Source organism: Pezoporus wallicus, unplaced genomic scaffold (assembly GCF_028554395.1).
Source record: "Pezoporus wallicus isolate ANWC-B61680 ecotype Strahan unplaced genomic scaffold, APGP_CSIRO_Pwel_v1 contig_5935, whole genome shotgun sequence".
Lineage (NCBI taxonomy): Eukaryota > Metazoa > Chordata > Aves > Psittaciformes > Psittacidae > Pezoporus > Pezoporus wallicus.
In genome coordinates, this window is record NW_026637215.1 from 2,315,625 (window position 1) to 2,341,174 (window position 25,550).

General features: G+C 40.4%; 1 protein-coding gene across 13 annotated transcripts in view; it reads right to left on the bottom strand.

The window, feature by feature from the left end:
• The window catches only part of ATP2B2 (ATPase plasma membrane Ca2+ transporting 2), a 273,342-nt gene that overhangs the window by 42,440 nt on the left and 205,352 nt on the right, over positions 1 to 25,550 (bottom strand). For all 13 annotated transcript variants that reach the window (XM_057404260.1, XM_057404271.1, XM_057404259.1 and 10 more), the window contains 4 exons: positions 13,564 to 13,805; positions 12,760 to 12,994; positions 7,255 to 7,434; positions 6,173 to 6,260 (listed from right to left, as the gene is read on the bottom strand). In XM_057404260.1, coding sequence (XP_057260243.1) covers positions 6,173 to 6,260; positions 7,255 to 7,434; positions 12,760 to 12,994; positions 13,564 to 13,805 — 745 coding nt within the window. The remainder of the gene's footprint in view (positions 1 to 6,172; positions 6,261 to 7,254; positions 7,435 to 12,759; positions 12,995 to 13,563; positions 13,806 to 25,550) is intronic.

The window sequence follows — 25,550 nt, forward strand, 5'->3', positions numbered from 1 at the left end:
TGCAAAGTCGTTTACAGGGTTCAGTAGTTGTTCACAAGGTTTAGCAGTCATTTTTATGTGTAAAATCAAACTATGCAGCTGGGATAAGACCAGCACAGCAGGGGAATTCCTGAAACTTGGCAAAGCTTCCACCCTAAAAAACTTTTGCTGTTTCATTGGTCTGTTCCCTCATCTTATGCTGTTGGGCCACGACTTTTTATCTGTCAAAAAGACTTTTATTCGATGGCCACAGGAATACACCTAGAACATAACATTACAGTGTGTTCCACACACAGACTCTGCTGATGTGGCAGGAATCTGGGAGGAGTCGTGTGGCTTGCATCAGGCATAGGGTTTACAGAGCAAGCAGCTTGTTTCTGAGGAGGGAAAAGCTGCTATTTAAAACAACTCTGTATAGCTATCAAGAGGGGCACTGTATGCACAAGCTTGCTAGAACAGGTACCGGCACTGAATACACAGGTGAATGTGAAATACATCCAGTACCTCCCACCTTCCTCCCATCTAACATTAATCAAAAAATTTCAAGGCTAATGTCAGTGTTACATGTAATATTACAGACAGCACTGGTGATTGTGAACAGTGCTCCACAGCTTCATGGTATTAGAATACAGGAAAATGGCTAAACCACGTTTCTGCACCAAGCATGCACCACAATGTGCTTTAGGTTACAGGGGAACCATGAAGGCATCAAGGCCTCCCACCAACTACAGAGACCTAAATGATATTTAGAGAGTAGAAAACTCGAGATTCAAGTGCAGTATACTTCCTGCTTCGTTTAAACTGGCCTTACGTTCATTGCTTCAGGGAAGAGTTGGCTGAAGCTGAATTTGACACTGTGGAACAGGTCAACTTCCTGAATTATTCTTCATAGGAATTTGAAGGAAAGTGAGTTTTAACATTTTCTTATAAATGAAAATTAAAAACCACTTGCAATTTATAACATGCTGATATTTAATTTCAGAATTTCAATGAATACACTTCTATCTATATTTATAATCCCACTTAGTCTCATGGCATGTTCACATTAATTGAGCCATATATAATACCATCCTGTGCAATAATATGTGAAATATTTTAGTAATTAAGGGCAATTATTAAAAATCTTTTCTTCTTTAAAGTTCTCTTTCTGCTTATTAATCCATCGGCTTTATATGAGAAAGGAATAGTTGTTTTCAATATCACAGAAAAACAATTCCAGCCTAATTTAAGCATATTGGAAGGCACAGCTTCTTTAACTGATAAAGTGAATATTTACTATACCTTCGCATAAGAAGATGCTCTTTCCCATCAGTTCTCAACAGTTGCTTCCCATTTTAAGTAATGAAAATATTGAAGTATTTCAGCAATAGTATAAGGACACATCAGTATAAATTCTATGAACTTGTTATATTTTGAAATAGGGTAAAAAGTGGAACTATACCAATGGGTGTCATAAACCCCGTAAAGAACTGTATTTCAGTTGGATTGAGATATCAAACCTTTTCACTGCACAGAAACAGTTGGTGATGCTAAACTTTTTGTTTTCAATGTAGCTCTACTTCAAAGCCATAAATACTTGAGACCAGCTGTCTGCCCAGTCTGCAGTGCTGAACCATGCCTTTGTCTAGTCCCTCAGCAGTAGTAAAAACAGAAATGCAAAATGAAAATGATCCTTTAGCAGGGTGGAATTGTGCTATGTTAAGGAGAAAAAATACTCCCTCCAGCAGCTGTATGTCATTAAATATTAAATATAAAAAAGTTTACTTTGTGATGTGTGTTTTTACCCTAGAGCAGATAGAATAAATCAAAGAAAAGAAAACCCTCTTGATCCCTCAAGTGTCTGAGAAAAACATAACATTTTAACAAGAGGCCCCAAACTAGTGAATATTTCAATAGTTTCTTGTAACTTTTAATGGTCCTTGGAGTATTACCAGCCAAAATTGCAGCATGATTTTCCACAGACTTGTTCTTGAACTTTGGATGACAACTTCCTTCTGCAAGTAACAGAGGAGCCGACAAGGAGAGGTGCCATGCTTGACCTCGTGCTCACCAACAGGGAAGGGCTCGTTGGAAATGTGACACTCCAGGGCAGCCTTGGTTGCAGCAATCACGAGATGGTTGAATTCGAGATCCTCAGGACAGTGAGAAGAGCGTGCAGCAAGCTCACTGCCCTGGACTTCAAAAGAGCAGACTTTGGCCTCTTCAGGAACCTGCTTCGGAAGGTTCCATGGGATATAGCCCTAGAGGGCAGGGGGGCCCAAGACTCTTGGTGGATATTCAAGGATCACCTGCTACAAGCTCAGGAGTGTTGCATCCCAACTAGAAGGGAGTGCAGCAGGAGGGCCAGGAGACCTCCTTGGATGGATAAGGAGCTGCTGAGGAAGCTACCAGGAGAATTGGCTACCCTGGATTTAGAGAAGACTGAGGTTCTCAATGACTTCTTTACCTCAGTCTTCACTGGCAAATGCTCTGACGACACCACCCAAGTCTTGGAAGGCAGAAGCAGGGACTGTGAGAATGAAGACCTTGGGCCCACTGTAGGAGAGGATCTGGTTCGAGACCATCTTAAAAACCTGAACATGCACAAGTCCATAGGACCTGATGAAATCCATCTGCGGGTCCTGAAGGAGCTGGCGAATGAAGTTGCTAAGCCACTGTCCATCATATTTGAGAACTCATGGCAGTCAGGTGAAGCTCCCGATGACTGGAAAAAGGGAAATATAACCCCCATTTTCAAGAAGGGGAAAATGGATGACCCGGGGAACTACAGACCAGTCAGTCTCACCTCTGTGCCTGGCAAAATCTTGGAGCAGATTCTCCTGGAAGGCATGCTAAGGCACATGAAAATCAACAAGGTGCTTGGTGACAGCCAGCATGGCTTCACTGAGGGGAAATCCTGCCTGACCAATTTGGTGCCCTTCTATGATGGGGCTACGGAACTGATGGAAGGGGTAGAGCAGTTGATGTCATCTACCTGCACTTGTGTAAAGCGTTCGACACTGTCCCACACATCCTTGTCTCTAAATTGGAAAGACATCAATTTGATGGACGGACCACTCGGTGGATAAAGAACTGGCTGGATGGCCGCATGCAAAGAGTTGTGGTCAATGGGTCAATGTCCGGCTGGAGACCAGTAACGAGTGGTGTCCCTCAGGGATCGGTGTTGGGACCAGTCTTGTTCAACATCTTTGTCGCTGACATGGACAGTGGGATTGAGTGCGCCCTCAGCAAGTTTGCCGATGACACCAAGCTGTGTGGTTCGGTTGATACCCTGGAGGGAAGGAATGCCATCCAGAGGGACCTTGACACGCTTGTGAGCTGGGCTGATGCCAACCTCATGGAGTTTAACCATGCCAAGGGCAAGGTCCTACACCTGGGTCGGAGCAATCCCAGGCACAGCTACAGGTTGGGCAGAGAAGAGATTCAGAGCAGCCCAAGGAGAAGGACTTGGGGGTGTTGGTTGATGAGAAAATGAACATGAGCCGGGTCCAGTGTGCGCTCGCAGCCCAGAAAACCAGCCGTATCCTGGGCTGCATCAAAAGGAGCGTGACCAGCAGGTCGAAGGAGGTGATCCTGCCCCTCTGCTCTGCTCTTGTGAGACCTGACCTGGAGCATTGTGTGCAGTTCTGGTGTCCTCAACATAAAAAGGACATGGAACTGTTGGAACAAGTCCAGGGAAGGGCCACGAGGATGATCAGGGACTGGAGCACCTCCTGTATGAAGATAGGCTGAGAAGGTTGCGGCTGTTCATCCTGGGGAAAAGAAGGCTGCGTGGAGACCTCATAGCAGTCTTTCCAGTATCTGAAGGGGGCCTACAGGGGTGCTGGCAAGGGACTCTTCATTAGGGATTGTAGGGATAGGACAAGGGGTAATGGGTTCAAACTTAAACAGGGGAAGTTTAGATTGGATATAAGGAAGAAATTCTTTACTGTTAGGGTGGTGAGGCATTGGAATGGGTTCCCCAGGGAAGTTGTGAATGCTCCATCCCTGGCAGTGTTCAAGTCCAGGTTGGACAGAGCCTTGGGTGGCATGGTTTAATGTGAGGTGTCCCTGCCCATGGCAGGGGGGTTGGAACTGGATGATCTTAAGGTCCTTCCCAACCCGAACTATTCTATGATTCTATTTGTTAGATACTTAGTTGCTCTATCATTTTAACTTGCCACATCTTCAAAACATTAATTGTATGAGTATTAGTTGCATATGGCATTCAGTAGTAGTAGGTATCTCTTGGATTGCTGCTTGTTTTTTTTCAGCTCTATTTCATTTATTTCCTTTTTCCTGGCAAAGGTTTTATTTTCCTCTTAAGGGAAATCCTGACTGATTCAAATGAGGACTCCCAAGGGACTTACTTAATCCACTTGATGAAACACAAATTGTTGTGTGTTTCGGAAACAAATAAACTATTAGGCTGTACAAGTCATGTCCTTCAACACTATACAACAGTCTTTTCAATGCTCTAGGGAAATGAGTAGACTTCAACTAACTTGATGCAGTTTTAATACTGACCTATAGACTTAATATTTCTGTGGTCCAACCCAGTGGTCTCCAAACCTTTTCAACATGACCACCTATGGCAGATACCCCAAAGTATGTATTTTATTTATAAATTATGCATATGTAATACTGTACTAATATATTTATGTACATTATAAAACATACATTAGAAAAGTATTAGACAGAAATGAAATAGTGTCTAAAAAATAATCTTCTATTTAATAATGGCAAAATATATGTTCTTCCTGCATCCCAGTGGATTGTTCCTGATGTGCGTGCAGCCCACTTTAAGACCACTAATCTAAAGAGTACCTGGAAGGGGTGAGTAACAGCAGGATGTCTCCAGCTGCCCCATCTTTTGCACCGTACCATGGCTTACCAGATTTCTCAGGAATGATTCATGCTTCCAGAGCTCCTCACATACACTGGTCTCAAAGCCAAAGGACCCTACTGAGCCAATCTTCAAATTCACAATGGAACTTTAGCTCCAAAAGCACGTAAACATTAAAAAAAATTACATACTGCTCAAAAGCTTTTATCAATCATGTACGGGGTCTTATCAATAAAACCTTGCCATATCAAAAGGATTCCCTACCTAAATGTGAATTATTTAAGGAGCCAAGCAGCTGATAACATCTAACTGATAAGCCGAATCTTATCCTGAATGTCAGCTCCTGCAAGAATTGCTAAGATGGGTCTCCCCAGACTTTTTAGGGCCTTAGCAAAATAATCTGGTTCTTTCTTCATCAGGAAGCCAGCAAACACCATCTGCTGACAGGGCTTCTGCCGGCACCAGCCCCCCAGCTTAGAATGGCCAGAAATGACGTTATTCCTAATCAAAAATTAGCTGATTTCGTCAGCTGTCTTTGAAGTGTGAACTTCAAGGTCAACAGAGTAAGATTTCAAGTCATGAAGAAGTCAGTAACAGATAGGAAGAAGGCTTTATAAAGAAAATCATTAACAAATCCCTCTTTTATAGGAGCATTCCATCTGCAGTGTTGTAAGAGAACATCATTTGTGTGGTGCAGTCTGAGCAAAAACAGACTAAAAATACAGCCAGAAATCTAAAGGAAGCCAATACATCTCATAGCATGAGTGAGCCTATAAGAAAATGGACTAGGCTTAAAAAGCCCATCTCCATTCATGTAATGATATAAAGGGAAGGCTCCAAGTTTCACCATCTCCAATAACTGCTATTGTAACATGAAAAGCGTTTTATCTTGGAATACTCGTTAAAAATAACTGTCAGAGAACAGATGCGCTTCAGTGACTTGAGATTGTTCTTGTTTTCTTCATAAAGAAGTATAGGCAAAGAATACAAAATCTATGCCCCCTCTTGTTTCATATGAATAACTAAGTAATATTTTCTTTGCGACCAGCAAACACACATTTCCCCTTCCCAGCTACAGCCTCATTCTAGTCCAGTTAAAAGTCACAAAGCAAATATGAGATAGGTATTTCTGTTACTCATGCCAACCAGTTTCCTGTTCTTTTCCATTTGAAGACTCGGGTAGAACACAAACACAAGAGACTTGGTTACTGAGAACACTTCCTTGCATTGTGCATAAATGTGCAATTAAACCCAAGAACACAGCTATATTTGTAACAGCAGAATTTTCACAACACAGATGATGTGCTGAGCATACTTGAGTAACTTCGGCATTAGTTTCCACATACACATAAAGCTGCCAGCACGCACCTTTGACCAAAGTGTGTTTGTCAGTGGGAGATGAGCGAGCAAGCACCCGAAGCTTTGGCCAGATTTTGTCGATCCTTTCTTGCTCAATCTGGAGGGGGAGACACAAAAAAAAACCCAGAACAGTAGAACTGTTAGCCTGTGATTAGCAACATGCAAACTACATTTATGTCTGTGTGGCAGCTGATCTGCTTCACTGCCCTGGTCTGCAAGCTTACTCCAAAAGCACAGAAAAATTACAATAGCCATCAAAACTGCAAATGAAGACAAGGTGAAAACAGGCAGTTTACTACTGTCGAAGCTCAGATGTTGGCTAACGTCGGTATATTTGCCACGGTACCTAATTAGCTTTTCTTATCATCTTTATGGATTAATTCCACTCTGTATCATGACTCTAGATAGAGGATGTTGACAAGTAGAAGAGTGTTATTCTATTCTAACTTTGAAGCCAAATCCTTCACTCCATTTTGACACCAATAGTGGCAGAATTTTCTCTGTATACCAGTATAACAAGTACAAACCTGTTGCTTATACTAACATTCCCGGGATTCCATCAACCAATGCAAGGAATAAATGACTATGTCCATTCATTGGTGACAGACTCAAAGGGACAACACAGCATTTGCTTTTTTAAAGCTGACTTCAATCAACTGTGTGTTAGCTTCATCTTTTATGAGGAGTTAAAAATCTTCTGAAGAATAGATAAAGTTATGCAAATGGTTAGAGTGAGTGGATATAGCAGTACACTAGATAAACTGCTATAAAGAAATGGGAGGAGCTGGTTCTCAGTACACTAAAATTCTATGAGAGAGATCTGCAAACTGCTGTTGAGTTCCTTCTCGTTGCTAACAAACCTGCTTGAAGGTGCTTAGTTTGATTTCTTGTAGACTGGTGCTGTGGTTCTAAACAGCACTGAATTAGGCTGGCACTAAGCCCAGAGTGGCTCTGCATGAGGAGAAGGTGGCCACATTTTCAGTGGTATTCTGAATTGCAGAGGCTAGCAGCAGAAAGAAGTAGCAACCTCTCCAACTAGTCTTTACTGATATGAGGTATACTGTATACGAGGTATTCAGTATATGAATTACCTCTCCTTTCTCATTTCGGATCCTTCTGTTGAACTCTTTCCCTTCAAGGCAGAGAAAGTCTTCTCCTGGATGAATGATTCCACATTTTATGGCAATGGCACGTGCTGTGTTGATGTTGTCTCCAGTGACCATGCGGACTGTAATTCCAGCTCGCTGGCACTTTCTTATGGCTTCTGGGACCTACAAAAGCAATTTAACAGGAGAGAAAGTTCCTAGGTAAGAGATAAAGTTTAAGTAATTCTGTTTTAAATCAGAATATTTTAAGGCTAGGAAATTCATGAAGAAAAAAGTGAAATCATATGGTTTATGGCATATTATAGCTATCTGACTATTACAGAATTGAAGTTATGCCTCAGGCAAGACATGTCTTGTACTGAGGAGCACGCAGACCCTTTTTAAGACAAGCTGCCTAAAGCTTCTCCTGACTTTACTAAAAAGGAGTGCTCTACAGCTTTTCTGACCTTTAGCATCAGGCAGAGCATGCTGTACACCTCAAGAACGGCCTAGACAGACACCTTCAGCATACCACCACTTCTCTAAATTTCATTTGTACCTAGAAGAGCCTAAGGGCATCCCAGGACTCCTAATGAAGGCAGAAACCCTTCCCAGAACTAGTGAAACTGAACTTCCTTACTACAACAGATAGCAAGGAACAGACATAAAGCATTTCTAGGTTGCACTGGTTCTTACATGTGGGGCAGTAGAGAGGTATGAGAAGCAGACAAATGACACTCAAGAGAGGAAAAAGATTCCCTAAAGATGAGCATGACTTAGATAAGCATTTGAACATTAGGCAGTGATCCTAAGTAAACCTCCAGGAAATCTGAAGGTTATCCCTCAAATTAAAACAGCTCCAAAGACCTGGCCCTAGATGCTTGCTCTGCAGTGTTGCCTAACACTCTTAATCTGTGTAATTCATACATAAATCATACTTGCATAAATTCCCCAAATACACAGCTGACCACTGACTGCAAATTGCTGCGGTATGACAGCTGAGCTCCTTCAGTAGACAGTTATGTAAAGTAACAGGATTGTCTGACTGTGATGAGTTATGTCAGCAGTCATGTATATAGAGAGCTGTTGATTTCCTACATAAACTAATAAGCAAAGGATATGATTATGAAAGTGATTTTATCATGCTTATTGAAAACTAAGAAATAAAACCAGCACCCCCCCCAAAAAAAAGAAACCAAAAAACCCCAAAAAAAACCCAAACCAAAAACCCCACAAAAAAAAACAACAAAAAGCCCCAAAATAACAAAGAATTAAAGAAAGGGTTATCAAAATGATATTACTGGCTACAATAGCAAAGCCTCGTTATATTCTACCAGTTCAGTGCAGTTTGCCGATCATAACCTCTATCATAGATATAAGTGTATTGTAGAACTCAGTGCCAATTAGAAGGGATTAATCTCGCCCATTAGTACAGAAAACATTAAGAAAAACGGCCACCATCTACAAGATTACCCTGTTACTTCTGTGCATCTCTAGATATTTTAATTTCCTCTATAGCTGCAATATGTGACACTGCCGAGGGCAGGGCATTGCCTTTTGCATGACAGCCACTGCTCTGATCCAGTGTGGCAAATGCTGGCCTTCTAATGATTCCATGGGGCCAGAGAGGCTATGTATCTCAGGCTGCACGTCAGACTGAAATTACACACCCTTAAACCATATTGTAGATAATGATTACTCTAATCAGTGAATACAATTTCACACCATGTTTCTGCATCTTTAATAAAGGCAGCTGCAAAGCTTCCATTTCCCCTCACTGAGCTAAGACCTAACTGAGGATCGGACTAGTACTTGCCCCATGACTACAAAGGAAATCCCTCCACCCTGAGGCTGCATCCATACAATGTGCTGTTTGGAGAATGACTCTGTCAATTCTGGTGACAGACCCAAAATGAAGAAATAAGGGACAGAGATTTATCTTCCCATTCTCCTATCTCTACTAACAGAATATTATTCCCACAAGTTGGATCCTAGAAACATTATTTGGACTTAAAGCCTTTTAGCATTATGAGCTAGACTTCTGCAGGGGTATACAGTCTATGGGGGCATTAAATCTATTGCTTAAGCAAATGACTCCTGATCTAGCCAGTTGCCACAGTAATAACCCTATCTATATCCCATTTGCCAATTTGGAATGCCCTTAGTAGCCACTTTAACTGTGGTGACTGTCATGCATAGGATAGGACAGATTTAGATGACTTTCTGTAAAACCAGCACAGTGGATGAACCATGAAGGAGAAAATAAATTACAGTGCAAACAGAAAAAGGTTTAGTCAGAAAAAGTGCCAGTCCTATTACACAAGGTCACGGGAGGACAACCTAGTTTCCAAACCATCTCAAAATCAAATAGAACTAGAGATATAATTCTATTTTCCTCTTCTCTCATTTTTTGGACAGCTGGTGGGTGGTAACTGATTTAATACTGTGTACAGTAATTACAGTGAAAATATTGTTCCTATTTTTTTATTGCTGTAAGGAAGAAAGAGTGTTGGCAGACTGAGTGGGCAGGGGAAGCACATATTTTCCATTAGTTCTGCAGAGCTTCAGTACACATTTTAAAATCCTCTGGTCTGCAAAGAAAAACCTCCTGGTGCATGCACACATGCATAAATTTCCCAGTGCAGGAATATCTATCAGAATCAGGTGGCAAATAAATAGGTGGCATTTGGAAGTGGTTTATGTTCATCTCCCAGAAATAACAGCTTGTAGGCGTACATTGGCAAATCAGTGTAAGTCAGTTCAGACTCATTAAAATCAATCCAGAAAGACTGTCAAAATCAACAGAGAATCTCTACAGGAACAAGACATCATTCCATTTGTTCTCATATATTTATCAAAGAAAAAAACACATACGCACACAAAGATAAATATTAAGCAGGTAGTTCAGCGCTGCTGACACGGAATTAAGCCAGTGTCTGAATTAACCAAGGAATTATGCAGAAGTCATGGGTGCCCAGTGGTTACACTCCTGATAAAGCTGTTCAGTTGCTGGATATCACTGTTCAATAATTAATCCAGATAGTTCCTTTTCTTGTACAGAAGGAAATGCAAGTGCAAGAAAGCTCCCAGCATTATCCTCAGAACAGATGGCATAACTCTGAACTCATGCAAGCATGGCACCACTGACACTGCAGGGAGTCCAAGGATGCACACCAGCACTGTGCCACAGGAGCTTAGTGGAAACAAGTAGGCTTCCATTTTGCATGTGTTAACTAAGTCATCTTAGGGAAAAGGAGAAAAGCAAGCCTTTCCCAAGAAAGATGTGAATGTAATTTAAGGGAAACTAAAGGTGACCAGGATGGTGACACTGGATTGTTTCATTGGATATACCTAATCTAACATTTGTGTCAGAACAAATGCTGATACCCATGGGAATAATAAAGCAGCAGCTGCAGTAATAGTTCTATTTTCTTATATTCTTCTTCCTTACAGAAGGCATTTGGAATGTGGTGTCTAGTGGTGACTCTATTTAATAAGTGGGCTTAATTCTGGCAAAATACTAAGATCCCTTATAACAAACAGCTCGACATCTTACTATTTGCCTTTACAATGAGGATTTCACCACTGTAGTATATGTATAGTATGATGTTCCCACTAAGTCAGGTATTCCAGACCTAGCCAGTTTGTCTGAACGTTACTAGGGTTTTGCTGGCTTGGGTTGTTTTTTTTGTTCCTTCCTTTCTCCTTAGGCACTGCTACTACTTTCTATCCATGTATGGTGTAATAAGAAATTAAACATTGTTTTAAAAGTTCTCATGACATTATTACCACTTTAAAACAGCAAAGAGGGAATAGGAGGGGGAAAAAGAAGAAAAGGCAAACCCCAAAGCCCCCCAAACCAATTGTCCAACATTTGGTAAAATTTTGAAATAATAAACATTTTACCATGTGTCTTGCAACAAAGTAAGAAGCATATTCTGGTGCTGAACTACAAGAAATTCAATACATTATTCACATAATTATCTAGAAATAAAGTGCTTCCCTGCCTTCACCTTCTTTGATCCTTTACACGGAAGTCAGAATTGACCTCTTTATTTTTAGCAATGTTACTCATTTTTACCTCAAGCTCCTTAGCAATCATTCCCTATGAGAGGAGAGCGGTTCTCTTCTAAAACATCCTCATCATAATCTCATGACTGGATAGTTTGCAGCTATTTTCAATAATGAGTGCAAATCCCTCATTATTTGGATAATATGCTACCCATCCCCTCAGTCTGTCACACACACACAACCTGACCTACAGCTATTTTCTCACATGGACCATGAACCAGTTTGGAGGGAAAGAGGACTGAGTCACAGCTCCAGTGGTCACTGGCACTTAGAAACTTTCTGGGTGAAATGTAGGTGAGCTAGAGCATTAAGGGATTGCTGCAGGCAGAGCATTTTAAGGCTTTTAAACAGTTTTAGGTGTTCAGTGTCAGGTGTAGGGACAGATGGGTTAGCAACAAGAGACCATCTGACAACAGATAAAGTGAATGCTGTGTATATGATGGCTGTAGAGATAAGGAGTTTATTGTAGAGTCTGCACCTAAGCAAGATTAATCTACATTAGAACAGAAAGTAGTTATGCAGTTGGTATCTGTAGTTGTAATGTTAGTTTCCAACGTTACAACAGTCAGAAGAGTGTACTTCATAAAAGACTTGGGGAAATAAATCTGAGCTTCTCCAGGCAACCTGTGCTAGTGTCTCACTACCCTCACAGTGAAGAATTGCTTCCTAATGTCTAATCTAAATCTCCCTCTGTGAGTTTAAAGCCATTCCCACTTGTCCTGTCACTACAGGCCCATGTCAAAAGCCGCTCTCCGGATTCCGTGACAGCCCCAAAATCTTGTAAGTACAGTAGCAGGCACATGCTTCCAATATGCACAGCCAGTGCTGACCGTCTCAGTTAAGTGGAAATTTTAGTCGTATTTGTACAAGCCATTGAAGTATAGTAGCCATGAAATCTGCAGCCTTTCCATAGCAAATTCCTTAGTGCAAATACGCTAAAACCAGTTTTCCTGAGTAGCCACCAGTTACAACCTTAAGACAATTAGTAAAGTGGCAACTGTTACATAGACTCCTAGCCTGCCTGCAACTTCTGTGGCAAGCGAGCCCACTGCAGTTAAAATCACAGGATCACAGAAACATGGCAATTCTAATCACTGCACGTCTTTACTGTCAGAGTTGCACATCACTGCATTACTTAAAGGAAAATTCTTTAAAACTTCTGCTGAATACTACACCTGGAGAGAAGGTTCAGTCATCTCAATGCTGTCATTCAGAACGCCCTATTCTGCTTTATTTAAACAATGGTTGATTAATAGTTGATTTTTATCAGGTTAATTATTCGACTTATTATCAAGAAAAGTCTGTTTCTAAAGTTCACTCCTGCCTGCTTTGACAGAGCTAATTAAAATTGAAAAAAAATAAAACCTGCAAGAAACCTGTAGTTTCTTGGTTAATGTTCAACTCTCTGAGAAATGCTTTAGAACATAAGAATCAATATACCTCTGGCCTTACTGGGTCTTCAATGCCAACAACACAAATGCAGGTCAGGTCAGACAATATGTCATTTTCATTGTCCCAGTCAGGCTCTGGGCTGCTGCTGAAGTCTCGGAAGGCAACACAGATGGTTCTCAGCCCATCGCAGGCCATGGGTTCTATCACTTTCTTCACCATTTCATCTCGGTCACGGGGTCTGAAGATCCGAGGTTCACCAGCTGCATTAAGGATCCTGGAACATCTGTTTGATTTGAGAAAATACATAAGTCGACTGTATATATGCATGACTGCTGACAGGTATTCCCTTGTGTGAGCATATTTTATTCCACAGTTTCCTTTTTGATGGCAAGATTTGAATTTCCAGTCTAAATATCTACATTAAACAAGAAGATTCACTACTGAACTGCCAGAGAGATTTTGTTTGCGACTTATTACAAAGACACTAAGAGCCCTGCAGCCATTATTTCCTCAATAACCATGTAATTAATGAGCTGACAACTTACAATGAAATTGAAAACTCCTTATTTTCCAAAGGGCTTGAGCATAAACCATACTGAATGGTCTGACCTAAATGCAGACCCAAATCTTTGGCTAGCCAGTGGTAAGAAAAACAAGCCAAAGAGTCTTGCAAGAGTGAGCACTTAAAAAATATATATTTAGAAAATAACAGTAACAGGTTATACTCCTACAGTGTGTCATATTTCTGCTGTAAGTAGCAAGTTCCCAGGACCAAAATTCTCCCATTGTCTTAATAGTGTCAGAACACTTTGCCTTTTGGAAAAACACAGCAACTAATCCACTGGAACTTACTTCTTCAGCACGATTTCAGAGGCTCCTTTGCTGTACATTCGGAAACTGCCATCTGGCATTTTAATGACAGTACTCATTGACTTTCTCACAGAGTTGAAGGTGTAAACTTTATAGAGCTTCTCCTCGGGGATGAGGTTTCGAACAGGCTCATAATCCTGCTTTAAATCCAGGACAAATCCCAAGAGCCCACACTCCGTCTTATTGCCGACCTGGCGAGGCAGGCCACCCTCTTTCTCTGGTGGCTGAAGAGAAGGAAAAACCAGATATTAATTTCTCTACTGATGAGCAGTATACCACAGCTTCTGAACAATGAATGCAGAGTTGAAATGGACTGTTTAAGATCTGAAACTCGCTGCCACTAGTCTTCCAAGTTTTAAAAACCAGCAAAAAATCTCACAGAGCTATAACCAACTTAAAGCAGCTATTCTCACAATGAGGAACATTTCCCTAGCCAAATAGCTACATTTGGTATCTTGCATTTCTTCACTTTCAAATGAACCATTGGCAGTTGAATATCTTGTGATGGTAAAAAATTAAGCTCAAAAAGAATTCATTCTCATTTGTCAAAACCAGGGGATTTAATTTTCTCACCTGCTTAGAATTACATTGTTTTGCTGACTTTCATGGTTGTCTGCTGGTAACTCAGAACCACGCAGCCACTCACTCACTCCCCCTTCCCTTCCTCCCCCCACTACCAGAGGGATGGGGAGGAGAATGGAAGGAATGTAACTTCCACAGGTTGAGATAAGAACAGTCCAGTAACTAAGGTATAACACAAATCACTGCTGCTACCACCAATAATAATGATAAAGGAAATAACAAGGGAAGAGAATACAACCGCTCACCACCCTCCGACCGATACCCAGCCTGACCGAACAGTGATCTAGCCCTTCCGGGTAACTCCTCCCAGTTTATATAGTGGGCATGACGTGCTGTGGTATGGAATACCCCTTTGGCTAGTTGGGTCAGGGGTCCTGCCTCCACTTCCTCCCAGCTTCCCCTCCTCCCTGGCAGAGCATGAGACTCAGAAAGTCCTTGATCGGAGTAACCATTACTGGGCAATAACTAAAAACACCGGTGTTATCAGTGCTGTTCCCAGGCTGAAAGTCAAAAACACAGCACTGCACCAGCAACTAAGATGGAGAAAAATGACTGCTACTGCTGTACCCAGGGCAATGGTTAAAGAAAGATCTGTGCTTTTCTTCCTACCAGGCATTATTTTATGTAAAAATAAATCTATGTCTAATCATAGCAGCAAATTTCAGTGAAAAAGGTATTTCCAACAATCTATAATAGTTCTGCAACTAAAAGTTGCTGTTTCTGTAATTACCGTATTTTAGTCTGCTGCTTCAGACAATAAAGGCTTTATATGTTATGAAAAAATGGAGCAGACTAGTCTAGAATTAAAGAAGTGTTGCTTAAGCCAGGGCTAAACTATACTTAGGGGAACCAAAAGGAGAAGCGCTTTCAAAACTTTCATTTGCATGGAAAATAGATTTGACTCAGGACAAGACTGTAAGTCATCATTTTTAATGAGACTTCAACTACTCAAATGTTGCAGAATTAGGACTGCAGGACAATATTCATAATCCACGTTTAATTCCACTAAAGACTTCAAAATTCAGCCTACTTCAGATATAGGATTCCTAAAGCAATGGAATTCGCTACACTGCCCCTCAGTGTGATGAGGGGGTCACGTAGGGATTGATTAAAGTTGCATACCAGTAATCCTACTTAGATTTGAATTCTTGAAAAAATACAGCCCCAAAAAGGGAAAAGGGGACCTTTAAATAAGTATTAATAAGTATGTATACATTGCAGATACCCACCAATTGCAGCTGGGGTAGAAAATGAAAGTCAGATAGATAATAATAGACTGGTATAGAACTGTGGCAAGAAAATAAACACAGATTTTTCCATAAGAATCATCTTTCCATCACCAGGAAAATATATACCTGATGACAGACAGAGCCATGTAGTTTCTTTTTCAGAGAGAGGCATCTACGGTGAAGAACAGGTAATAAATTTGGTAGTAATAATAGGTAATTTGATAGGCTGAGAAAGTTGGGGCTGTTCTTCCTGGGGAAGAGAAGGCTGCTTGGAGACCTCATAGCAGCTTTCCAGTATCTGAAGGGGGCCTATAGGGATGCTGGGGAGGGACTCTTCATTAGGGACTGGAGTGACAGGACAAGGGGTAATGGGTTAAAACTGAAACAAGGGAAGTTTAGATTGGATATAAGGAGGAAGCTCTTTACTGTAAGGGTGGTGAGGCACTGGAATGGGTTGCCCAGGGAGGTTGTGAATGCTCCATCGCTGGCAGTGTTCAAGGCCAGGTTGGGCAGAGCCTTGGGTGGAATGGTTTAGTGTGAGGTGTCCCTGCCCATGGCAGGGGGGTTGGAACTTGATGATCTTAAGGTCCTTTCCAACCCTAACTATTCTATGAGTCTACCTAAAAATCTCTGTCTCAAAGAGATTTATCCTTCCAAAAGGAGTTGTAACATCTTACCTCTATATAAGCCATTATTTTTACTGAGTTATATGGGTTGCATTTGTGTTGCTGTGACATTTTAGCCTTACTCCAGGGGCAATGTAAAATTCTGATACTCGGCGAAGATGCTAGCATATTAATTTTATTATATGCTATAACAATTTGCCCTGCTAGAATCCAATTATACTGTGATGTAACCTCTCCCTGGATTCTCAAATTCACTCAAGAACCCCTAATGTAAGATGCAAGTGCTCATAGTTATGTGTATTTGGAAGGATTGTTACATTCAGATATGAAAATCTCAGGAGTCAAAAAGACAGCCTTTAAAATACAGTTTTGTTTAAAAACATTTTCATGACATCGCAGGTGCACATCTCCTGAAACATGCTAAGAACTTCAGCTTTCTTAATGCAATAGAGTAGTCATCCTCTCTGCCTGGGTAGGGATGCCAGGAAAGGCCAGTTTCTCCATGTATATCCTGTCAAACTCTTTCCATTTCAGATTTAAATCCTCAGCTAAGCTTTGGTTCTCTCTGCCACCAAAGTCAATAAACCTTGACATTGACTTAAATGTGAATGTGACCAAGCAACTAGCAAACATACACTGGCAGCCAATAAAAGACATCAGTTTCTTTCCACCAAAGGACATACAATCCTAGACAATAGTTAATTTATACATAAGATTTCCTCATGCCCTGATATGAATGGACATTGAGAAAAAAAATCTACCCACATTTCACAATATAAAAACTAAATATTAGAGTCCTTCTAGAATGATTTTCATTTAGCGAAAACTAGATCACATTCTCCTCTTCTTACCATGCTCTAAAAACAGATTTCTTTTACAGAACATCTTTTGAATGCAAATACGTAAGCAAGGAGAAAAAATACCAGTGACAAGAAAATGAACAGACATTTCAGAAAGGTTTCAAACCCTGACAAGTGGCCACCTCCCTCTAGAGCAGCTGCTGTCTCCATATTCTTTGTACGTTACATTATAATAAAGCATATGGTGGTGAGAGCTGGCAAGCAGCACTTCCTTTCCTGTACTGCTTCAGCTCAAAATCTATATGCCAAAAGCAGTCTTCTTGCAGATTGTTCCTGACAATCCTTTGCAGAAGCTGCTGGCTTTTAAACCTTCCTACCGTGCTGTATCTAAATTTATTTCTTGCTGAAATCTGCAGGTTTTGGCACCTGGAAAACAACTGAAAGGACAGCCCAAAGGGGTTACTTTTAAATAATTAACTAGGAACAACTTCATTGACTCTTCAGAGAATGGAAATCCTTTGATAACGTGTGAGAGAACTGTGATTTGTAAATGGGAACTTCACCTTTTTGAATGCTGTTTCTCAAGAGCTCAATGGTAGAGCTTTTGCTAGGCGCAAGGCAGCCACATACTGTGCAAGCTTCTACTAGGAAGAAACTGATCCAGTATCTTCCCCAGCAACAACCTTCCACTGATCCTTGTAACACATTTGCAAATGTTTTTTCCAAGTCTTTATATTATTTAGGTAATAATAGTATTTGAAGTGTAAGTGAATACTTGCATGTAAAACAAACTGCAGGCAGAGGTACAACTACCAAATCAAAATAGGTTTCTAGGTCAAAGTACAGCTGTATTATTAAGCCCTAAAAATAATCCAAAAGCTAGTATTGACCTAACAGGGAATCTGGATTACAAAAGGTGTTTTCAGATTTTTTTCACAGGAAAATAGTTAACTAGTAAGATGGGCTAAGAATGAAGAAAGGGAAAACTATGGGCCTAACTTCTAGAGGTGCTTTAACTTTTAAAATCAGATTACTAAATCATAATGCCTCGATTTTTGCCATAACACTTATTAAACCTCATTTTTCTCATTGCCCCTTTTGATGTGAAACGGGAGGACCTAGCAAGAAGATCCAAGCAGTCTTTCCACATTAAAATCTTAGGTTTTCATGCATTCTCTGAAGTAATTTGTTTTATGTTGTTCTCCTGTGTTCCACACATTGAACCACTCCTTTAGAATAATAAAGACTGGAAATACAGCAATTTTATCAAGATAAAACCCCAAACGTTTCTAGGCTATGATATCCATATCAAATGTTTCATTTCAACTCCATTTGCAACAGGCAAACAGAGGAAAATACATTTTTAAACTGCAAAAAAAAAAATCTACTCTGGAATTTATTTATTCAGCAAAGAGAAAACAGACCAGGCTGTGCGGGGTTTTTCTCTGTATGTTTAAACATTGTATGTGTAAAACCAAGAAGGATCAATGCTGCCTGAACCATGGACTACTTTTATTATTTAATTCCTAATACTGTAAAAAGGAGAACTACTAAAAAACTAGAGTGCTATCAAATTCAGAGATGCTCCCTCATTACATATTTTGAATCAGTGGTTTAATGGAAGAAATCTAAAGGAAGATCAAACCACACAAAATTGATAATCAATCGTTAGGGTTGGAAAGGACCTTAAGATCATCCAGTTCCACCCCCCCTGCCGTGGGCAGGGACACCTTACGCTAAATCATATCACCCAATCTTAAGTATCAGCTTTTTGTAGATATAGATGTATTCAACTGACCTCAAGCTAAGCCAAGACAGACTTAGAAATGACTGTTTATCTTAGAGAAAAACTTCAACATGGAAGGAGTGTGCTTTTTCTAGCCAAGGATTAAGAAACAAAACCTGCTTGACTAAATAAGTTTTCAATTACAAAATGGGAAACAATTTCAGAAGATGTGTTGAAATAAGAGAGCAGTAATAGTAGACATCAGCTCTTCTAGTTTTCATTACAATTTCTCATAGGGAGATCCTGTTAACTACAGAAGTTCAACAGCAGCACTGGTTTTCTGTCTTTCATAGGAAGACCATCTCCACAGATCCTTCACCCCAGCTATAATCTGGATACTGGGTACCAAACACCATGAACAAATTTGCTTTATCTTCTCCTTGCTATTTGTTCTAAGAGTATTTATTGTTTTCTCATGGTATTACCTCTTCAGAACTACATGGGAATGCACATCCCTGTATAAGAATGCAACAGAAAATTGGTTAAAGCTTCCCTGGAAATCGGCTGGGTTTGATATGCACAGATTCTCTTACAGAAATTTGTTTTACATTTCCACTTACAGCTTAGAAATGTTGCTTAATAATCCTGTCTGGCTTTTCCTAAACAACACTGTGGAGCTTGCCTTTGGTTCTACTGAATTTCTGTCCACACTGTACTTTCAACACTATCTCAGCACACAGCACATTGCTGTCTTTCTGGGCAGATCCCAACTGCTGTACTAATTATACACAACTAGGATAATACCAATTAACCAAATTAGAATGCTTAAATCTTTTTGTAGATGAAAACAAGGAAAACCAAACCAGCATCCTAACAATAATAACCAGCATCACCTCTATACTGTTAAAATGTCAGGAATTTACTTTCATAAGGCCTGTATACGTTAGGAATAAAATTAGTGCTCATATCGTGTGCAGATTTGGATCTTTGCTGCCCTTGAGGACACACCTAGAATAATATTATTGCCTTGACTCATGAGGAAGATCCCAAATTGTCCTCAGACTTTTTTGAATTTTAAGTAATTTTGTTCATCTTAAGAATTAAAAAAGTTGTTTTCTGTTTTATATAGAGCACAAAAAGCAACATGCTTTCTAACAATATACATGCTATTTTACAACTCAGAATCATCACTGCAAGGTACAATGCTGTTGAAATTCAGTTAAATTAAAATCAAAAGTCAGTTTTAATTGAGGTCAGCATAAGGGATTGAAAAAGAACAACAAAGAACTTGGAACTGGTTGTGTAATACAGAATCAACCACCTCCCTGGGCAACCTGTTCTGATGCTTGACATCCCTTTTTCAGGGAAGAAACTGTTCCCAACATCCACCCTACACCTCTCCTGGTGCAACTTGTCCCATCACTTGTTACTCGGGAGAAGAGATTGACCCCACCTCACTACCACCTCCTTTCAGGTAGTTGTAGAGAGCACCTGAGCATCCTTTTCTCTAGGCTGAGCAACCCTGGTTCCCTCAAGCCACTCCGCATCACACTTGTGTCCAGACCCTTCACTAGCTCTGTTGCCATTCTCTGGCCCTGCTCCAGCACCTCAATGTCTCCCTTGTAGTGAGGGGCCCAGAACTGACACAGGATTCGAGGTGCAGCCTCACCAGTGCCCACTGCAGGGGAACAATCACTGCCCTGGTCCTGCTGCCACACTGGTGATACAGGCCAGGATGCTGCTGGCCTTCTTGGCTGCCTGGGCACAAGCCCATGTTCAGCTCTGTCAATCAATACCGCCAGGTCCTTTTCCACCAAGCAGCTTTCCAGCCACTCTTTCCCTCTCCAGGTTTCCTGTAGCCCCTTCAGCCACTGGAGCTGCTCTCAGGTCTCCCCTTCAGGAGCCTTCTCTTCTCCAGGCTGCCCCAGCCCAGCTCTCTCAGCCTGGCTCCAGAGCAGAGCTGCTCCAGCCCTCGCAGCAGCTCCGTGGCCTCAGCTGCACTCCTCAGTTCTCCTGTCTCAGCAAGAAATGAGTAGTAATAGTGAAGCAGTTTAAAAGACTTCCTTCTACTGACCAGACATGTGCTGCACACCCCAGCCAACATGGAGCAGGCTCCTCAGATGAGGAACAGCAGTGTCACAGGCACCCACCTTGTTATTTGACAACCATTTACTTATCAGATCTGCTCAAACTTTCTAGGAAATTGGAAACGTTTGACTTATTACTGTATAGGGTGTGAGAAACAATGTATTTGTACAGTAGCCAGAACAATGGAACCAGTTAGGTAAAACTGGCATAATTAGATCTACCACAACAGCTGGAGGATACTCAAATTCAGGCTTCCTGTATCAGATCAGTACTCATGCAGGATAGTTACTTGATTCTCTTCTAGGTTCGGCTGTAAGAGTTACTTTTCTTCTTAGTCACTGGTGCAGTACTGTGTTTTTGGCTTCAGTCTGAGTTAAAGGCTGGGCTTAATCCACATGAGATTTTTAGGAGGAAAATAATAATTTTTTTTATATATATGATCTGAAGAATAACCTGAAAATGATGCAACAATCTATTTAATTAATGCAATGCTCTGGTACCATCTAATCCTCATCACTAGTGCTCCAGATGGATACAAGTTTAGTCAGATGCAGCATGAAAGCAGTGCATTTCAACATCTCTTGTTGCCTCAAATAATGTCAAGGCCAGCTGTAATTATGTAACGTATCAGTGTGACATTTCCCATCACCATGGCAAAGTTCAGGGAGCAGCAGTGGTGTGGCTCAGTGAAGATGGACTCATACTTGTTTTGGCTTACGTAACAGTAGTAAGACAAAAATGATACTATCCATAAATTCCCTCCAGAGTGATTATGAAAGAAGATTAAATCATGCATGAAGAACAGACTGAAAGCCTGGTGTGACAGTCTCTACTCCCTCTCTCACTGACTGTTACCTACTTTTACATTCAAAGAGAGCTAATACTTTGCCCATAGTTTTAATAGCAAATAATTAGATTACACTTTCAGTTTGAAGGACAAATTTACCTTTGTTCCATTTGAATTCAAAAAGTATAGGGCAAAAGAATATTAGGAAATCCATGAAAATTGCTTCTTCTTACCACTAGTTAAAAGAAAAAGATGGATATGCCAGTCCTGCACACATCTGTCACAGACTTACAGACTAGTTGATGCTGACAAGCACCAGCCTCCCTCTTCTGGGAAACCATCTAAGCCCAGGGTAATGTAGAGCAGGTTGCTCAGGGCGGTGTCCAGCTGGGTTTTGAGTATCCACAAGGATGAAGACTCCACAACCTCTCTGGGCACCCTGTGCCAGTGCTTGACCATCCCTTACATTAAAACTTGTTTTCTTACATTTAAATGCGATTTCCCATGTTTCAATTTGCTCTCGCTGCCTTTTTGTCCTTTCACCAGGCACCACTGAGAAGAGTCTGGCTCCATCTTCTTTAGTCCCTCCCACCAGGTGTTTATACACATTGATAACATCCCCCTGAGCCGCCTTTTCTCCAGGCTGAACAGTCCTAGCCTTCTCAGTCCCCCACTTGCATGTCAGGCCCTCAGCTCCTTCATCCAGACCATTAATGACATGAAACAGCTTTGCCCCCCTTACTGAGGATACACCAGGATACACTGTTAGTGATCAGCTTCCAGCTGGACTCTTATCCCAATCCTCTGCGACCAGGTTTCAACCTGTTTCTTGTCCATTTTCTACTCCCTACATCATCAGTTTTTCAGTTCACTCTCAGGAGCAGACAAAACATTTCTGTTCCCTGTGCATATATTTTCAGACATGCAAAATGTTGACACTTGAGCAATTTGCACTATTCGGATGAGAACACGGCTCCTAGTTTTGTTCTACGTACTGTTAGAACCAAGTAGAAAAAAACCTGCTATTTCCTTTAGCTTCTCAAGCAGAGAAAAAGGGATAACAAGAGGAGAAGCAATATCTGAGGTGGTTAACAAAGCTAAATTTAACTACATTTATCTATGCAATTAATTTAATTGGGCCCAGAACAAGGATTCCTGATTTCAAAATTATGAAAACATTACCTGATCTCTTTTAAAACTTATATTTAGACATTGCAGTTCATTAGTGACTCCGCAATCAAGACATGCCGCATGGGCTATTCTGGTACCCTAATTTGAACTTTCTTCTTTTATACCAAATAGCCTACATTTCAAGATTAAAAGAATGGAAAGTGAAGACTTGATGCATTTCAAATTTAAGAAATAATATTTTTAAATCTCTCCGTTCAAACGACAACAGTTCATGGCTGTATTTAAACAGAGGTACAATAATACACCGTGTTACAGTGAAAAGAACAAACTCTGCCTTGTTGTGATACTACTGATTAATCGCAGTTATGATTAGGATATTCCATCTTTAGTGTCTCCAGATGAGATTAAACTGATTTTTACAGGCACAGACTTTCCTCCATATTTTCCCAGAAGAGCCTTGATGTATTTATGATAGTTTAAGATGGTATTTCTCTGTATGAAGGGACTTCCCCATTGTTACTGATCAAAACCATTTGTATGTTCCCTTAAAATGTATCATTATGGGACAATCTGGCTCTCACACTCTGAACATTATGTATTCCATTTCCAAATTTGGACACTAAAAATCTCCACTCTTCTCCTTTTGTATAGTCCTATTCACAGGGAACTGGCAATTGGTAGATTTATCCTAGTGCCATTCCAGCTTTGTTTAATTGCAACAAAAGCTGTTGACAAGTAACCTAAAATAATTAGACATAGCAATTGTTATTAACTTACTTTAATTAACATCCAATTTACTTTAAATATAGTCTAAGTACAAGGTTTCAGTTCAAGCTAGCTATAAAGAAAGAAGCAAGAGCGTCATGCTCCCCTATTACAGATATCGTCTGAACACACACCAGGGACAAATATGCCATTTCTAAACCCAATTGATTAAAATTAAGAACAGATTAACAGATTGCATAGATTTTTGATACTTTGTTCCTTATATTTGGCAAAATGCTTGCTATATTCCCATGAACAACAAATGAGCTGAACATTTTTCTGTAAGTGCGAAAGAGAAACTGCACCTAACTCAGAATTGTAATTGGTACCTTCATAATGAAACCCCAAACATCTGCTACCTTGCTTGAGATGCATTCAACTGAGGTTTCACTGCATGCTGGTATTAGACTGCCTTCATGAGTGTTGCAGGCAGAGAAAACACAGGAGACAAACTGCATAATGTTGAGCTGATTGGGTAGTGAAAATGACATTCCAAAGCAACAACTGCAGTTTAAAAAGTGTATTTCAAAATTAAAACCAGTAGTAGGGATTTACACTTTTGTTGTCAACATTAAAAGCATTAATGCATCTGTTCTAGGGCTGAAAACTCATCTTTTAGATTTGAGAAAACAGATACATTTTCTTTAGTTACAGCACTGATCTAACTAGCTATTGTACATTGGGAAGATGTCCTCTGAGCCACTCTAATACACATATTAGCAATCTATCAACAGTTTTCACCCTCACATCTCAAGACTCTTCCACCAAGGTTGCCTCTGAAAGCTTTACTCAATGGTTCTGAACTTGTCATCATCACAGTTCCAGTTACATGAGCTTCCTCACTTTTAACCAGTTAACTCTCTCGCTCAAAATGAACACCTCCACTAGTAGCCTGAAGTTCATGTCATGCATGCTCCCTACTAGCCATTGACATGAATTTCTGCCACAAAGTTGTGACACCTACCATCCAGTCCCTGTTACCTAAGGATACCAACTCTCATTTCAATTTGTGTTATCTACTCTGTGCTGTTTACTAATTACAACTGGAAATCTTGCAGTACAACGTAGACCTTAAACCTTCATTTGAGGATAATGAATTGGGGAAAAACCAAAATGTGCCCTGGAATAATGATTGTATCGTACAAGAATTCAGTCATCACGTTAAATAACAAAAAATTCATAGCCTTATATGTGCACATCAAAAGCCTGAATTTGAACAAAAGAAATAGTATCTCCAGACAGCTGATCTTTGCATAAAGTTTGCATTAGCACAGAACATATGAATACTTTGGATTTTCTACTTTTCTACTAAATACATTTCAGATAGGAAAACTGAATTTCTAGAAAGACCAAACCAAAGCAAAAACTACCCTTAATACTCACTGTGTTTCTGGTTGCAGCACAATTCCAAACCACTTGTACAGTTTAAAGAGCTAAATTTAGCAAGGGCAAAGCAAATCTAGCCACATGAAACGTAAAATGAAGTTTTTTCACTTGACTGATGCTACTGATTATAGCCCAGCATAATTACAGATTTCTGCTAATATTACTCATTTCCAGGGTGAGGAAAAGGGTTCTTCAAGCATCCATTTCTAAATGAGTCTAAAAACATGAACGGCAGCTATTTTGCTTTTCATACAAAATGTACTCCTCTAAACCTATATGAGCACGTATCAGCTTTTTAAATTGGTTTTCGTTAGTTTGGGTTGTTTGGGGGTGGGACAAATGCATGAGCTTTTGTGTATACAATATCTTAGAGTGATGCTTGCCTAATATTTTCTCAGAGGCATTTTTTTTGCATGATTTGTGGGGTAATGTTTGAGATCCATTATGAATTCAGTCCTCTGGCTGTCCCTCTCCCTGTCAGAATACTAAGAATGGTGTCTTTGCTGGGCAGCACTGCAGCCTGTGAGACTGCAGCCAAGTTTGATCTGATTATTCATCACAAGGAGCTGGGACAGGAATGATGGAGAGGTTGAACATCCTGTCCTTTATAGGAAAATTCTACCCAAAAGACTTGTTCTCTCACCTCTTCCAAATACACCACCCTTCCTAAACCAGCACTGACCTGCCAACCCTCCTGCTTTGGAGTAAGGTAGCTTAACTCTCTGGCCACTTGAATTAAGTGGAAATGACAGCAAAAAAAGAAAAAAGCATAAGAAATACATGGTGGAACTTTTTAAACACAGTATTTTCATCCAGTATTACAATGAGCTGCACCTACTGCCCAACACT